This window comes from Hydra vulgaris, chromosome 08, assembly GCF_038396675.1.
Source record: "Hydra vulgaris chromosome 08, alternate assembly HydraT2T_AEP".
Classification (NCBI taxonomy): Eukaryota; Metazoa; Cnidaria; class Hydrozoa; order Anthoathecata; family Hydridae; genus Hydra; species Hydra vulgaris.
The window spans coordinates 58733698-58750408 of record NC_088927.1 but is presented as its reverse complement, the minus strand read 5'-3'; the positions used below and the strand labels follow the sequence as shown (position 1 = coordinate 58750408).

General features: G+C 30.5%; 1 protein-coding gene across 1 annotated transcript; it reads left to right on the top strand.

The window, feature by feature from the left end:
- The first annotated feature begins 373 nt into the window (after positions 1 to 373).
- On the top strand, positions 374 to 2578 carry LOC136084401 (uncharacterized). Its single transcript, XM_065804405.1, has 3 exons — positions 374 to 1965; positions 2087 to 2218; positions 2304 to 2578. Exons 1-3 carry the CDS (start codon positions 998 to 1000, stop codon positions 2536 to 2538), a joined length of 1335 nt encoding a protein of 444 aa, XP_065660477.1. The 5' UTR covers positions 374 to 997; the 3' UTR covers positions 2539 to 2578.
- The last annotated feature ends 14133 nt before the right edge of the window (positions 2579 to 16711 follow it).

Below are 16711 nucleotides of genomic sequence, written 5' to 3'. Positions count from 1 at the left end.
TTACTTTTGTGTGTTTTTTATGTAAATAAATTACCCAATTTTAAAAATAAATGCTTCCCAACGAACTTACCCACAAGTAACCGGTTATTAATACCGATAATCGGCATTTGTGGTGTTGCACAATCCAATTTAGAATAAATACAAGTTTCAACACAAGTTTCTTAAACTACTATTGTTATTTTTTTTAAATATGGTTGAATTCTAATTTCATAAAATTTGACATTTTTTTTACTTAGTTATAATGATTATAAAGTGTAGTAAATTGTGCTTAGCTTAAATGGCATAATAATTAATAAATCAATAATAATATAATTGAAATAGCTATGTCTTATTTATCGTAGATTAGTTGCTAATCTACGATAAATAAGATTTATTTAAAAATTAATACTTAGTAGTTTTTCTTTGTTTTTATTACGTTGCCCTGTTAATTATTAAATATATAAATCCCTTTTTTTTTATTTCAGTTTTTTACAATAACTTGTTTTTGTGACATGGAGAAAATAATTAAAAAGGCAAAAGACTTTGAAGATCTTCTTGGTTCCCACAAGTATAAAATACTTTCAAATGGTTTTGTGTACAATGTTTTTTTAAAACAGAACAGAAATGCTACAGAAACAGCTAAATATTTAATTCAGCAATTTAGTAAAAGTGAATGTAAAGTTTCATCATTAACACTATCAATTCTGAGAGTTAACGAAAAAATCCAGTTTTTTAAAAGATACATACATTATAGCTGGGATAGGATAGTTGTTTTTTTAAGTGAAGACTTCAAGTTTCCGCTAGCCAGGGCATCATCCCTGTTCAGCCAAAGACACCTCCTTCTGTGTCTCTATTAAAGACAAGGATTAACAGAGAATGTCATTCCTGTGAAAAAAGGAAACTTTATAATAAAGCCTTACTTACTCAAAACAAAAAGCTTAGGACAGTGATCAAAACAGTAAAAAAAGAGAAAACAACAATCAGTAAGACTTTTTAAGTTAAGAGAGTAAACCAACTAATGAAAAGAACCTCACGCCGGATCTCAAAATATCAGTTGAAGGCCCAAAAATATGAAGCTGATGTTATATCTTTAACAAAATCCTTGAAAAAGTTGAACCTCAAATGCAAAAGTTTGGTTAAAGAAAATAAAAGTTGTAAGAAGAAGATCCTGACATTAGAATTTAATATTTTAGATTTAGAAAAAAAACTTAGAGTTCAAGACTTAGCATTGAAAGAAAGTGATATTACCATAGACCAGCTAAACTGCGACATCAATCAAATTGAAAAGGGTTCAATTTTTACAAAAAAAAAGAAAAGTTTCAATGCCTCATTGCGTCTGGTTGTTTACCATTGTCTTGAAAGCAACATGCCTGTAGATGCCATACCTAAAGTGATCATGTCATGTGCAAGTCTTGGTAACGTGAATTTGAAGCCTCAATATCTCCCCAATCTGTCAACGATTGCGCAGATGTCCAGAGAAATGGGAGTAATTGCTCTGCTACAAGTGGCAGAAACAATAATAAATGCTGATGTTGTGACATTAGCATTTGATGCAACAACAATTAAGGGCATTCACATAAATCAAATTCATTTTGCTACTAAGCAACAAATCCTTACAGCCAGCATCACTGAATTACCAGGAGGCAAGGCAGAGGGCTATGTAAAACACATTACTGATACCATTGAGGATTTAGCCACATATGCAGCATATTATAAATTAGAGATTGCTGATGTAAGGAAAAAACTAATGGGCAAAATAATGTCAACGTTGACAGTCAGGGCCTCGGTTAGCCATGCAGCAGTTGTGAAGCTAAACAGCATACTTGAAAAAGAGCTGTTAGAGTTAAACTGTCATCTGCATCCACTTGATGGAATAGCCAGTGAGACCAGGAAACCACTTCAAAAGCTGAATGATACAATACCCAGTACCACTTATGGGTCAGATTGCAGAGCTGCAAATCTTTTGTACAGCATTTCAAAGTTAAGGTCAATGTTTGAATTATGTATTTGATCCAAATAATGTAAACAAACTGCATATTGTTACTTTTTTTATAAAATCAGAGTTTAATTGCTTGCTATATTTTAAATCTGCATTATTGTATTTCAGATACAAGGCCAAAGGAGATCCGCATGGTTTTAAATCCTTTCTCAAGCAAAGTGGATTATCTTGCAGTACTTTTCCAAGGTATGTTGGCAACCGATTGCACATACTGTTTTGTTTAGCTGGCATTGTATACAGGTACTGACAATTGGTATTCAACTATCTAGTCCATGCATTTGATTTTCCAATAGCAAATGCATAATTTGTTTTATACTGTTTTTAGGCACAGACAAATACTAGTCAACTATCTGGAGAAGTACTGCAACAACACGACTTTACTGAGGACATCTCTACTAAGAGATTTCAAGAATGAGGAGATAATGATCCATCTACAAGCCCTTGGAATCTGGGGCAAATTCTTAACTGGACCTTGGATGGCCCTTTTTTATGCAGAGGAAAAACAAAGAAACCATTTTGAATTGGTATGCAATTTTTTTTATTCTTACAATGTAACTTAAACATTTAATGCATGTATTAATTTATGATCTAAAAAATTAACTTCTGGCAAGACAAAGGTGAAGGTGAACAAATCTCTGGACTGGCTGTGTAATAATACAAAAAAAGAGCAAGAGAAAATAGTTAAATTTTGTATATCTAGGGGGGCAGTTTCAAGAAAACATAGTAAAGAGAGAAGGTTGAGAGGAGAAGAGTTAGCAAAGTTACGGTTAAAAGAAAAAGGTCAGAAAAGAGAAATGGAACAGAGAAATAGATTAGCTAGAGATATAAAAAAACTTATTTTAGAAAATAGTTTAGATATTGTACATAATTCCATTTTCTCTTCACTCTCAGAATACCAAAGAGTCAAAGTATTAGAAATGTTAAATGAGGATCCAGTTAAAATTGAAGAAGCTAGAGTTGAACATTTATGGAATGAGGAGGGGAATGAAGTAGCTTATAAGGGAAGAATAGTTATGAAGTTACCACCTGTTACTGGAAAAGTTGTTAGTTTTATAATTGCATATTGGAAATGATGAAGAAGAAGATGATGCAGAAGACTTTAAAATACCAGTAGATAGCCTCTTGGCTGACGTTGCTCTTGGTGATTTAGTTTTCTATTGATTCAGGTTCTACATTTAGTTACCGGTATTTAAATATTAGACAAATGTTTACAATAGTATTTTATTTTAGTTATGCATTTTAATTTTTTTGTTCTTTTGAACGTATCATTTTTTATGATTAATTGTGTTTAACTTTATGTTGTTGTCAATTTTACTCCATTTTAAAAGATTTTCAATATTATATTGATAATTAATATTTATATGAGCCTCCTTTCAGCAGACTAGTAATTTGTACCTTAAACATAAAGTTAATGTAATGAGTCATATACCTTAGAAAAATAAGTCTTCTTTGCACTTAGTTTGTGAACTATTAATTTTTAAATTGCATCCTCGTCAAAATTCACCCCCACTCCACTTTGTTTTTTATATCTGATAAGATGAAAATAAGCTATTTGATCCATAAATTAAAGATCTAATAATGGTGAATCACTGTTTTAAATTTTATTACATTATCTCAGTCGGTTTTTTACTTGTGCAGTTTTTAGTGCCAGTAACGCAAAATATTGGTCACAGTTTTTCTTAATTTTCTATAGCAGAAATTACCACTTTTACACGCGGAAAAAAAATCATAACTTCCGTCATAGTTAACATAGACAGGCAAATTAGGCGTCAGTGGATAGCTCTCATTAAGCTCTATGTAACAGCATAAGTTTTGTAATTGTATCATTATATTGAATTTTTTATCAAAGTACCTAGTTCTACAAAAAAATCTTGCCGCATCTCCATTTTTATTTCGAAGCTTGCACCACCTTTTTTGTGTGCTAAATATTTTTTTTATAGCTTTAGTACTGCATTTTTTAATGCAGTATGCAGTAAAACAGAAGTTTATTAAAATTTAGTAAAACAGAAGAGGAATTCAACTCAATTGCAGATATTATTGAAATGGAAAGCTTTGCCATGGGGTATTTTTACCATTCAAAATGTTACGAACGTATTTGTAATGTTTTCATACTTGAAAGAGCAGAAAATAATAAGCAGACAGAAAAAATTGACTGGGATGAACACCAACAAACTGAGCTAAAAGAATGTAGGAAAACTAATATAGATGATGAAATGCAACAATCGACATCTGTAAATGCAAGCACTGACAAAGCACTGACTCAGCCAAAAAGAAAAAAATTTCGGTGTAGACAATTGGGTGAGAGTAATTATTTGTGGCCAGATATATGCATAATATGTCAAAAGAAACAAAAATGGAATAATAACAAGGTAAAATTGTACGTTATTAACTAATTTTATTTAATAATCTATAGCTAATGCATACTTTATACCATAGTTTTTCTCAAAAATCTGTCTTTATTTTATTTTTTAATTTGTTTGATTTGGTTGACGTCAATGGTGCGAAAATAAGTATTACTAAAATTAAAAAAATAATTTTTTGTTTGTATTGCAAACAGTTTAACAGGAAAATTATATTTTTACAATGTAACTAATTTTTTTTTTTTTAATTGCATTAGAGTAACTTTTTGATGATAACTGTTGAGAGGGTAATAACTGTTTAGAAATAATAATTTTCAATGCTGGTTTCAGGTATCTCTACAACAAACGCTTGAATCGCTCTCAAGATCAGAAATATTCGATTGTGGGAGGTTAAGAGAAGCAGCCAACTATAAATTCGATGAAAATATTCTAATACATATTAACGGAAAGAACTGTGTTGCTCTTGAAGTTAGATATCATCAAACGTGTTACATAAGTTATACAAAGTGTTTAGCAAATCAACACAAAGGTCTGCCTAAAGTTCAATATTACAATAAATCTTTTCATATATTTTCAAATGAAATAATAATAGAAAAATTAATTAAAAAGAAGAAAATCATGTTTATGTAAAAGTTGTTTAGTCTGTTTGTTTCAATCGTTTATTGTGAAGAAAATATTGATACCAGTAATTATAAAGTGTCCCGTATAGAACAGCATTGCATTTTCGAAATATAATAAATACAACTCCTGATTTCTTTTCAACATGGCCTCCATTATCTTCTGAATTCTCATTTAAAAATATAGAGAACATTGTACCACCTGGTTATTTAATTTTTTTGTTTGGCTGTTAGGTATTGATGATGAACCAAAAATTGAATCCTACATATGTATAGAGGAAACCATTAAAAAAAAAGTTTTATCTTTAATTCAAGATTGCATTTATATATGTTCAAATGGGCACAAACAAACACCTAAATCTGTAGCATTGTCACAATGGCAACAAGGCAGATAACTGAATCAAAAGAGTTGATAAAAATATTGAGTGGTTTTGGTCATTGTATATCATATTCGGCAACAATGAGGTATGAAACAACATTAGCATCTATCAATCTAAAGAAAGATGTAGTTTTACCACAAGGTAAGATTAAACAATATCTATGATGAAAAATAATTTTAATTATAAAGTGATCAAAACAAGGCGTTATCGGGTTTATACAATAAATTTCTGATCTTCTAAATCAAATTTTTAATCAGAAACTAAAGACATATCACTGTCAATTTTGGTTTGGGACAACATCGATTTCGGTAAGGAAACAAGATCTGGGAAAGGAACTACTCATATGGCTAATGGAATCATTGTTTAACCTTTAAATATTAGACCAACCCAAGAAAAAAGAGAGGTATAAACAGTGCGCAATGTAAGGAGAAAAACTAAAGGGACAGTTTTCACTAATTTATAAATACAATTTTTCTTGTCTAATCTTTGCTATGTTAGGAAAAATATAGAAAAGAATGGATTATAGTTTTTAAAAAGGTGGCTGTATGACATCTTTCCCTTCCCCCCTCACATGGAGCGCTGCATATCAATTATACTAAATCAAAATTAGAACCTTAATGATCTTTTTTGAAACATTTATGTTGTTTGTTAAAACTGCATAGTTTTATAGCTAACAATTCTTTTTTTTTAGTAGGTGTTCATTCATTTATGTTTCATTCATTCATTTATGTTTCTTGATTGGATTTAGCTATTTTCTATAAAACTTCATTCTTTTCGTAACCCACTTCATACCATTTCACTTTTTTTTATTAGATAACAGTTTCAAAACAACCTCGATCTATTCAAGAACAACTTTCTAGCATATTACGTTATCAGATTGGGAAAAAAGAATCACCCAAGCTTAAAAAGCTAATCGAAAAAATAAACATTGATCTTGTCATTTTATCTATATCAATAGAGAAAGTCAAGGATCAAGATAGGGCTTATCTATTATGCAAAAGTCAAATTCAAGAAAATTCCTTTCCAAGTTGGACTGCTTTCAATATTGGTCAAAACAAAGCTGCCTCTCATGTCTCGTACATTGGATATTTACCAGTTGTTGATGCTCCTGTTACTGATATTGCAACGATATACACAATATTACGTAGAGGTGTTGATATTATAAACAAACTAAATTTGAAGTATGGAGTAATTGTCTGTGATGAGGCTGTGTATTCAAAAATTCAAATGGTTCGGTGGAAGGAACCTGAGCTTTCGAATAGATTTGTAGTAAGACTTGGCGAATTTCATACTATAATGCCATTTATGACTGCTATTGTTAAAAGATTTGATGGATTCGGTTTTAAGGTATTTAATTAGTTTTAAACATAAGGATGAAAATTTTAGAAGATAGCTATTTTTATTTAGAGATAAAAAATATTTTGACAAGTTTTGATTTTTTGTGTTAAAGCTTTTGATAAAATCATAAACTTTAATTTTTTTTTAATATTTGCAAGCTATCATTTATTGGTTTATTAACTGTAAACTGTATTATTAACTGTAAACTGTATTATTAACTGTAAACTTTGGGCATTAATATATCAGTCTCAATTTAAAGATATTGTCATTGAATCTGGTCTAGTGGCAGAGGGAGCAATTAAAGGTATTCTCACAGGTAAACACTATTACAGAAGCATAATGGTGCATAAAATCATGTTTGAGGCTTTAAGTAGATTTGAATCATTCTTGAACTTCTTGGATGTTGACAACCGACGTGAAGTAGAAGATTTCTGCTTGTTATTAATGGAATTACATGGAATTTCTGAATTCCAATGGTATATTGAAAGTGGTTTGTTTGTTGAAATTAGAGTAATTATTATTGAAATTAGTATTCCCGCCTCAGTTGGTATCATAAAATCAAGTCGAAGCTTATAAATATACTCGAAGATAAATGTATCGATAAGTTATCAGTGGATATTCCTAAAAACAACGCATTAATTTTGGACGGTATGGCTATATTGCAAATATTTAAACCTATACCCAAAAATTTTGAGAAACTCAGTTGATTGATATTCTCGTCAACTATAAGTCAAATAGAGTTGACTTTGTTACCGGCAGGTATCGAAATATTAGTATCAAACACGCCGAGTGACAAAGACGAGCTGAATCTGGTGTCCAGAATGTTACTATATTTGGGCCTGATCAAAAAGTACCGAAACAATGGAAGAAGTTTATGAGTGTTGACAGCAATAAAGAGGAACTGGTTAAGTTTCTTTTGGAAGAATGGAAAGATTATGCAATAAATGAAATAGAGATATTTATTACACATGGTGATAGCACATACTGCTTCAGAAATTCGATTTGTACGGAGTTGTCCGAACTTCGTAGCGACCAAGAAGAAGCTGATACTCGGTTATTGTTACATTGTAAGAACGCTTCGGTTTCATATGCTCATGTTATACTTGCAAGCCCCAATACAGATGTGTTCGTAAGTGCATTTTACTATAGTTCGTAAGTGCATTTTACCATCTCTGCAACTCTTCATTTTGAAACAGGATGTGGAAACAAACAACGTATCCTTAATGTAAATAAAATCGCAAAAGAGATTGGTTACGATTGGTGTGATCCAATGATTGGGTTCCATTCCTTTACAGGTAAATTCAAATTAAATTTCATAAGTGAAATCATTATGTTTCTTGCAAAGAATTTATTTTATGCACTATTTTGCTACTTTATCAAAAATAATGTATTAAATTGTGCTGTTTATCTAAACTAATTTTGTATCTGAAAACGTAAATGTTTGAAGTGTTTCTACTTATTACTTAGGTTGTGATGCAGTGTCTGCTTTTCAAGGAAAAGGTAAATTATCTGCCCTAAAGACCGCAGGAACGAAAAAAGAATATTGTACAGCATTCCGAGGTATCGGAATGTCACTAGATGTATCAGATGACGTTGTTAATGGCATACACAAAATTTGTTTGTCACCTTTATGGTGCAAGCAAAGAAGATGTTGTCAATAAAACACGATATTACTTGTTCAAAATGGGCAAATCTACAGAAGAGATGCTCCTCCAAATTATGATTCGCTTTTTTTACATATTAAACGTGATAATTATGATGCTTACATCCAAAAAAATGCATTGAAAGGTATATTAAATGTTCCTTCGCCCGATGGCTATGGTTGGTCTTTAAATGGAGACCAGGTAAACTTGGTTTGGACAACAATTCCACCTGCACCCAATGCACTTCTTGAATTTGTTCACTGTTCTTGTGGTTGCGTCACAAATCGATGTTCTTGTAAACAAAACGGAATCACATGCACTGATCTATGCGCATGCGGTGAAGCGTGTAAAAACACCTCGTTTGACGATGATGAAATAGAGTCAGAAAGCGATCTTGATGAATCAAAAAATAGTTGACATTTCTAGAATTTTTCTTTTTTTAAACTTTAGGTGCTCTACTTTTTGTTACACAATATATGAGTACGAGGTAGTTCAATTGCATCGACGAAAACAAAACTTATTATCGTGAGACATGGCCGGCGAGAATAGATATCAAGTAAATAGGGTGGGGAGCCGTAAGTCTAAAAAGGTTACTATTCCAAATTCGCAAGCTGATCCGACAAAAAAGTTTAAACTTGCAAACTAAATGAGCTAAAAGGTCCACATTTTCCAACTGAATGAACAAAAATTTATTAGTTGTTACCCCTTACCCCCCTCCCCCAACCACAACTAACGTCGGGTCTATCCTTGAGAACAATGCATTTTAAGGTCAATGTTGTTACAAAAAAAGTATTCAGTGTTTAATTTACTACAAGTAAAATATCACTTTCACAAAATTTGACCATAATTTTTTTTTCCATTGCCCTTTTGGGGTAAAAGACCCAAGCCCTAATTTCTCAAAAACTGCAGGGCAAAAATGGGGCAAGTTCCTGTTTTTCGTATTTTGGTACCATGCTCTAACAATATCGAAACAAAAAACTTAGTTATTATAAGTGTCCAACGAAAACTCATTTTTAGTCACATTTTTGCTATATGGCCACCGGCCTACCTCATAATATGTCATATTTTGCTATCATATATTACGTCATATTTTGGAGTTCTTGAATAAAGTAGCTTCAAAGTAATTAAAATTAACACAATGAACTTAAGTTTGATTTCAGCTCTGAGCAAGGGAAAACTCCCTGGTGTATGGTATTTGTATACTCCAAATACACCAAGTAGAGCGTATAGAGTCTGCAAATAGGGTAACGAGATTTAATCTCGTACACCTTTATATAATGTCGCCCACTGGGCGAGAATGAGTTCAAATGGGTGAGGTTTAGTGCTTGACACCCTGTACAGTTTTTAATGGTAATGTCAAACACTCTTATAAAAGCAAAAAAATTCTGCATAGTATTTTAGCTGAAAGGCTTAGCAATTTGATGAGGCATAATGTAGCGGTTTGTGTCTATAAACAGCTTATCAGCAGCAATTTTAGTGCGGATGTCGGCGAGGTTCGATTAAATTACCCTATATGTAAATTAAAATTTGAAGAACTATTATACTATGTATTGTAACTTTAAAAAGTAAATATCTTTCAAATGTAAAAGAAAACTTTTTCCCGCAACTTACTTTTACATGTAAGAGTAAATTACTTTTTGATATAATCTACTTTAACACAACTTACTTTTGTAGGGAAAAAAACTTACATTACAAAGTAAAAGTCTTTTAATGAAAATTAATTATGTTTACGTAAATGTAATTTTGTAAATGCTTAAATATTTTTTTTTAAGTTACTTTTTTATTAAAAATTTTTTTTATTAAAACTTGTGAAAGTAAAAAAAAGTAAGAAGAAGAGCCATCTCCGTACGCAGCAAAAAAAAAATGTCTTAACAAATATTAAACTTATGTTATTCAATTAAATTTTTGTTTTTTAAAATATCTTTTTGTTTTACTTGCTTTTTCTAAGATGTCAGATTATTGTATATACTCTAGTTATTTAGATGCAGCAAAAAGCCCCGGAGCTTTGCAGCTCACATTTGCGCGAGATTTTTTTTTAAAACGGTTCTTAAACATGACTTTCTTCGTATGCCCCTAATTTGCCGTAAATTTTACAAATCTCTCAATGGTGGTGATCTCCTTTCCATGTAGCAAAAAGCTAACCTATAGTGGATTTGTGAGTAACTAAAAAATATATATCTTTTAATTATTATTTTATCATAGGTGCCTCAAGAAGTCTTTGCGGTCTTATCACAGAGCACTGCAGAAAAGCATTTGAAAGGAAGCTCACGCTTCCTTCCTTACCAATGTTATAAAACTTGCCAGGGGTGGGCTGGAACCACGGATCTCCAGCGTCTAAGGCAAGCGCACTAACCACTACGCTACGCTACGTACTCACTACCACTACGCTAACCACTACGTAACCACTACGCTACGGCTGCTCTATTTGAATGTTTTATCAGAGAAACTATTTCCTTTAGCACATGGTTAGACCGACTCTTCACAATTTGTGAATGACAGATTCCAATTAATTAAGTTGATTAGTGTCGAGCTACTAACGCTAATACGAGCTATCAACCAATCAGCTCCTGGTTACCAGTTCTATCAACCAATCAGTGTGGAGCAGCTAGAGTATAAAGTTAAGAAAATAAAATCCTTTTTTTAGCTTAACATTAATCATTTATGAACAAAGGCCTTAAATTGACCCCCTTATTATATGCAGGGCTCTGAGTTTTGGCCCAAAAACCCTGTAGTAAGTCCGGCACTAAAAAATTGGAGGTTTTTTTTTAAAACATAGAGTTGATATTTTAATTATGATGGAAAGTTTCATTGAGAAGCAGATGCAAGTATGTTTTTAATTCCGCAAATCTAAAAGTATAGTTTATCAAACACAGATCCAATGTTTTTCAAACAAAAAGTAAAATAAAAAGGTAAATCTTGGAGCAGAGCATGTAATTCGAAGTGTAAGCAAACAATTAAACTGAACAATTTATGTAATATTTTGTCTTATTTTAAAAATTATCATAGTTTCTTGTGAAATGGTTTTCCGAAGTTTAGAAAGCTACATTATTGGAAAGATTGTTCCTAGAGTTTGCTATTGGTCTAAAGGTTGTGACGTATTTTACGATTATTAGTTTTTTTTCGTAAACGTATTTAATAGTATGCTAGATATTGACTTTATCAAATTTATTTTCAATTTTAAAATGGTGAACACAGTGAAAAAGAGTTCTTTTAGCTGTTCATAACATATTTGTTTTTGACGATGAGGTATTGCTCGTTGCTGGATATGTTCAGTACGTTTTATGGCAAACTCTCAATAACTGCTACAGGCTGGAGAAGCAAAGACATAGGGACAAAGTCTATTAAATGAGCTTTTAAAAGTTTTTTTATCAGAGGATTTGCCATTATAGTAGCATATTCTTTAAGAACCAATGGATTTTATCTAAAGATTCTAAAGTTAGACAACTAATTAAGTAGCATGCAGTTAGTTGTATTTACAGTTTGAACGCGGTTTGTTTCTGTTCTTAAACCTAAATCTTTTGCTCCAAATTTGCCTTTGAAAAGTTTATTTTATCTAAGGGATCGATGAGATTTTGAAAAAAGTAAAAAAACTAAAAAAATAAATGATTTTCTTGTGCTTACTTTTACAAAAAAACTTAAAATGGAAGAAAATTGTTTGGTCATTGTGGCTATATATTGTCTCATTTGCATACCGTTTTTAATCTTTGTTTGAAAAAATGACTGAAAAATGACTGAAATTATTTCCTTAAGCTTTACCTTTCTAGCAGTGTATGATTATTATATAGATTTATGTGTTGACCGATAGAGATACTTTGAAACAATTCTTTTGTTTGTTTGCAACCTTAGAGTACACAACTTACAATTTAAACAATAACAACTGTTGCTGTTAAAGCTGGTAAATAAGAACAACGTTGTTCTTATTTGCTAGCTTTAACAGCAACAGTTGTTATTGTTTAAATTGTAAGTTGTGTTCTCTAAGGTTGCAAACAAAAAAAATTTGTTCAGTTGTTAAAAAATTTGTTCAAAAAATTGTTCTTATTTACCAGCTTTAACAGCAACAGTGCTGTTGCTATTAAAAAACAACAACTGCTGCTGTTAAAAGTGGTAAAACCTTTTTCATGCGATATTGTTTAGCTTCAAAACTAAACAAGGTTTTTTAAAACAAGCGACAAGAAATTTAATATTGTTAAACCAAGTAGTAAAATTTAATTAAAGATAAAACTCTCAAACTTTAAATTAGAAAGACTAATAATAAATAAATATTCATTGATTTTGTGGGTAAAAAAAAGATCACTTTTTCATTTTTTAGTAGAGTTCCAAAACAACCTCTTGGAATACTAGCTACAGGTATACATGTAGAACGTTTTTTTTTTGGATAACAGAATATATAATTTGGGCAGAGAGGTCATTGGTTAAATCAGTACATTTTTATAACTGTTTTCTTTTATGCATTTTAAGATGCCAGTTAAAAAACCTTTTTCATTCGTTTTTTTTTTTTTTTTTTTTAATTGTTAAACTATTGTACTCTCTTGTGTACTTATTTTGAGTACCAACCTTGTATTGATGTTTTTAATTCAATTTAATGTTTAAATAATGTTTTTGATTCAATTTAATTTTTAAATAATGTTTTTGATTCAATTTAACTTATCTATTTTAAAAAAAACACAGTTATTAAGTTCAAATATCAATAATATATTGTATCAAAAGTTTTGTATCGTTGCATCTATAAATAGAAACAATATAAAAATAAATACTTTAATATCAAAACTTGTGTAAGAGTACTGACAGTGTAATGAATAACATAGTATTATATGGTTATCAATGTTTGAATAATAATATTTGAAAATAATGTGTTTCAATTATAGAAAACAGTTCTTTAACTCGTTTTTAATAACAAAAATATTTTGAGTAGGGTAGACCGGGGCGATTTCGCCACTTTTAATATTTCAAGAAAAAGATGCTATTTTGGTATAACACCATATTAGGATGATGTAAAATATTCATTATTTTAAAATCATAACCTTATAACTACTGGTTGATCATTGTTGCCGCCTTTTTTGATTGGTTGTTGTAAATTTAAGCAGCCTTGGCGCAGTGGTAGAGCACTTGCCCCAGAAACAAATTTTAAATGTGATTTACTGTTTAAGGTTTGTTAATTGAAATTATCGTGTCATACTCGTTCCATGTGGCATTATGATTAAATTTGTTAAATTAATTGAAATTACACTTAAGTGTAGTTTCAATCAATTTAACAAATTTTATAAACTTGTTAAAACTGTTGAACTGGCGTTCATGGTATATATTTTAAATAGGTTTTTGTTCAAGTAAAATATTGTGGAGTGATTTCACCACAGAATGATTAAATAGTCCCTCAGTTAAAAAAAAAAATATTATGTGCAATATTTTTGCTTTCTAAATAATATTTAACTTTAATATTTATTATTATATAAGCAACTATTGTTATATAAAATCATTAGACATATATTGGGGATTATAATATGATAAATTTATTAGAAGTATTTTGAAGATATAATAAACCAATAGTTTTTAGATAATAATTTAAAACTAAAGTACTTTTTAAGTTACTTTATAAAAAGTTTTCTAAAATACTCCTAAAATTTTGTATTCGAAAATGTCATTTGTTCCATTTGAATATATTTCTTATATTCGCATTTCTTATCAATAAATGCTCACCGTCGCAGATTGCTTATAGCCACTATATTGGTTAGCATTTTTAAAATACATCATTACAAAATGCAAGTATCGATATTTAAAAAGATAATTATTATGTCAATTGGTAATAACTGTCTTGTTGCATTTTTACAAGTGCCAAAATCTAAAACTCGCTTTATATTACCTATGTTTCAGATGGTGTGGATCTCCGGAAAAAAAAAAATCTTATGGTGATACCAACCTCCAATTGGCTATTCAAGCTGATAAAGATGGCGATGAAATATTAATGCCAACAAAAACATATGGAGTACCAAGATCAACGCTGAAAAATAAGATAAATGGACGTCGATAATCAAGCTCTGTGGGAGGAAAAACAGTGTTTATAAAGCAACAGGAACAAGCACTGGTAAACAGACTTTTTCACATGGCAGATCGTGGTTTTCTATTGAAAACAATGTGTTTGAGGTATAATGCTTATTTTTATGTCAAAAAATAACATTGTTATTGATTACTTCAAAAGAATTTGCCCAATACATGGCATAAATGTCACTTAGCATCATATGACTAGTTTCTGGTCTTTAAGCGTAGGCATCTTCATTTGACTCTTCGCGTTCCAAAAGGATTGTCTAAAGTACGTGCGGAAGCTTTTAATAAAGAACGATTTGAGAAGTTTTTTTAAGATAGCGAAAAGGTTAGTCTTGTCATTGATGTTAAAAATTAACCGGTACTTATTTATAATTGTGATGAAACTGGCTTGTCGTCGGTACAATCTGCTTATAAGGTTTTAATGAAAAAAGACACACAATAAGTTCAAAAACCAACCGTAGCTGAGAGAGAAACTTTAACAACCTTAATGGCAATTATTAATGCGTTAGGGAACAGTCTCCCGCCATTTTTGATTTTTAAGGAAAAACTCCTTCCGAATGTTTCCAAGTTTCCAACAGGAACCTTTTCAAAATGTAGTAAATTATGTTATATTGAACAAGATGTTTTTATCGATTATTCAAAACCTTTCCACAATTACCAACATAAAATTGATATGAAAAAATGCTCTCTCTATTAAGATGGACAAAAAAGTCACATTTTTTGGAAGCTGTTGAATTCTGTATCCTTAATAACATTGAAGTCATATGTTTACCTCCACGCAGCAGTCATTGTTTGCAACCGCTGGACACGCACTATAATAAGATAATAAAACAAAAATGGTCTGAGACTTTTTGCAAACAACTCTCTGATGGATTATCAATCTCTTTACCTCGCAATTAATTCTGAATTATTTTTACAGAATATGGGAAGAGATGGTTGTGAAAAGAGGACTTATTGTAGATACATTTACTTATCGTGGGCTCTAAAATCTCCGTAACATCGTAAATGAACACAAATATAAAAAAGGAGATTTATTCAGACAATACATTAATTTTCAAAAAGGAGATTCAAATTTTCCATTACTAAGACAAATATTACTGATCAGAAAAAGATTTTAAACCCAACTCACAAAAAACCTTATTTTACACACATTACATGCGATGAAAACATTGAAATGTTGAGGAGAATAAAAAAAAAAGAAAATATTTGGATATATTTTCCAATTCAAGTGACTCAAAGAAAAGGAAGTTTTTGTCTAATCAAATAAAAGCAAGTGGCTCGAAGAAGAGAAAATCCTATAGTTTAAAACCTTTATTAAATCAAATGCAACCGAGTACATCAAAAGCTCTCAATAGAAATAGCAAAAAAACAACTCATTGCTGTGTGTGCGGTGTAGCATAGGTAGATTCATCAGAAGTGCATTAGATTCATGCATTTCTTGTAATGGATGATCATGTGAAGTCTGCTTATGCATTGATATGTGAAACGGAATGTGCTCAATTTAATAAGATATAATAAACCTTTAACTCTTTTAACATTGGCAAAATCGCCCAATATAAATGTGTAATACTAATTGTTAATCAAGAGTATAAATAATTAAGTATAATTAATTAAGTTTAATGAGTATAAAGGTTAATTTTGAATTTTTAAACGCGGTCGAATTAAATATAGTTTATTCAATATTATTCAGTTAATGGTATACGCAGGGGCGGATCCAGGAATAATATTGACTGTGGCAAAAGTAAAACCAGAGAACCACAGCAACAGTGGCGTGGCTAGGTAACAGAGGATCTTTTTTTTTTTAAACTCCTAGATATAGATACCCCTCTTTCAAAGTTTCAAAAGTTTTAGAGGCACCAAAAACCTAATTTATAATTACATTAAAAATGATAAACAATGAAAATTTTTTTTTTGATAACTTTCAACATTCTTCTAGCGGGAATTGTAGTCAAAGTTTAATAGTATGAAAAATAACATCAGAGCAATTATAAAAAAGAAGAACTGATGAAAAGTAGATCCTGTGATTTAATACACGTTTATTACAAGGTCATTGTTATTATTAATGATAAAACAATATAGCAGTGCTTCTTTTCTAAAAAAAAAAGTGTCGGAACTCATCATTAGTATATCACAAAAAATGATGACAAAGGTAACACTTTTGAGTTTATTTTAAAAGATGAAGGAACGGCGTTCGGTGCGTTTGGAGAAAAAACGCACTGCAATATTTTAACCGCAAAAACTTGTTTTGTAAGGTTACTAGTAAACAAACTTATTCTTACCTTAATTGTATTCAACACCCTAAACTGTTGGCTAATGTTCAATAAAATAAATTTCAAATCATGAAAATTTACTAAAT

Bases quoted from the DNA above. Each gene is read 5' to 3' on its own strand.
- LOC136084401 (XM_065804405.1), top strand. From the start codon at position 998: ATGAAAAGAACCTCACGCCGGATCTCAAAATATCAGTTGAAGGCCCAA. The intron at 1,966-2,086 runs GTCAATGTTTGA...ATTGTATTTCAG, and splicing joins TACAGCATTTCAAAGTTAAG to ATACAAGGCCAAAGGAGATC. The intron at 2,219-2,303 runs GTACTGACAATT...TACTGTTTTTAG, and splicing joins TTAGCTGGCATTGTATACAG to GCACAGACAAATACTAGTCA.